The following is a 1,211-nucleotide window of genomic DNA, read 5'->3' as shown; positions in this document are numbered from 1 at the left end:
AGAAACAGTTTTTTAAATTTTCTTTCTGCTTATAGTAGTTTCTTTTTTGTCTTTTAAGTAGATATATTACATTGCCTTGTTTTTGATTGAAATAGTAGTATCCTTTTTAAAAGGTGTATTTTTAATTGATTTTATTTCACTTTTTTTTTATTGGCTTGTTCTGGATTTCTAGTAGAGTTAATGCATATTTTAATTGTTTCCTGTTTATTTTTTCATGTTTACCTTTTTTTGTAGTAGGTTTCATTTTTAAAAGAAACATTTAAAAAAAGAACGTTACATTTGCTTTTGGAGTTTTTTTTTTTTTGTTAGTGCATATTCTTAATTGACTTAATTTTGTAGTATTTTAGTATTTTCCTGTTTGTTTGTTTGTAGTTGGTTCCAATTTTTTGTTTTTTTTCTCATAAAATTTTTTTTTGCTGCTTATATTTTCCAGGGTTTTCTCTCCCTCTGTTTTAATGTAGTATTTTATTTGGCTTGTTTCTGTTTGTGTTCCAGTGTCTCGCTCTCTCTCTCTCTCTCTCGCTCTCTCTCGCTCTCGCTCTGTCTCTCTATCTCTCTCTCTCTCTCGCTCTCTCTCTCTCTCTCTCAGGCCCCGCTGAAGAAGGGTTTGTCGCGAGTAGATAAACAGATGCGGCGTTTCGCAGATATCAAGCGTCTAACGAAGACGGGTCACGCGGTGAAGATCAGTGTGGAGGGGAACCGCATGCCGCTCTGACGGCTCTCTTGTGTTTGTCTGTCAGTCCTCGCTTCTCCAGCGGTTCCCATAATGCCGTGCGTGTTCAGCGGAGCTGCGTTCACTCATCTGGTTCTGATGTATCTTTCATAATAAAGAGTTTCCATGTCCGATATTTTACTCATGTTCTCCTGGCCTTTTCTTCTTTTTATTTGACTTGTTATATTTGCATATATAATCTTCGAACAAATGCTTTAGTTTATTGATGATGTTGGTATGTTTCTATTTTAAAACTAATGTAATTTATTCAGTAATAAGCAATATAACTTAATAATAACGATCAGAGGCTCATAAACACACTCTTATTAAAACATCCGTCTGAAGAAAACAAGCTTGTGCCAATGATATTAAACAAAATCTTAGAAATATGACATGAATGAGGAATTAAGTATATTGAAGATCAAATGTCAAACCGAAATAAATCTTGACTGCTACTGTTGGAAAGTGAGTAAATGTGTGTTGTGAAGATATATGTGAA

At 33.9% G+C, this 1,211-nt stretch overlaps 1 protein-coding gene across 1 annotated transcript in view; it reads left to right on the top strand.

Moving 5' to 3' along the window:
• Positions 1–1,211, top strand: part of LOC107705018 (interacts with SUPT6H, CTD assembly factor 1) — a 10,302-nt gene extending 9,091 nt beyond the window's left edge. The window contains exon 10 of the mRNA XM_016508132.1: positions 590–1,211. Within this exon, the coding sequence (XP_016363618.1) occupies positions 590–715 (126 nt within the window). The 3' untranslated portion in view covers positions 716–1,211. The remainder of the gene's footprint in view (positions 1–589) is intronic.

Source organism: Sinocyclocheilus anshuiensis, unplaced genomic scaffold (assembly GCF_001515605.1).
Source record: "Sinocyclocheilus anshuiensis isolate Anshui unplaced genomic scaffold, SAMN03320099.WGS_v1.1 scaffold4049, whole genome shotgun sequence".
Classification (NCBI taxonomy): domain Eukaryota; kingdom Metazoa; phylum Chordata; class Actinopteri; order Cypriniformes; family Cyprinidae; genus Sinocyclocheilus; species Sinocyclocheilus anshuiensis.
This window is presented reverse-complemented; position numbering and strand designations above follow the sequence as displayed.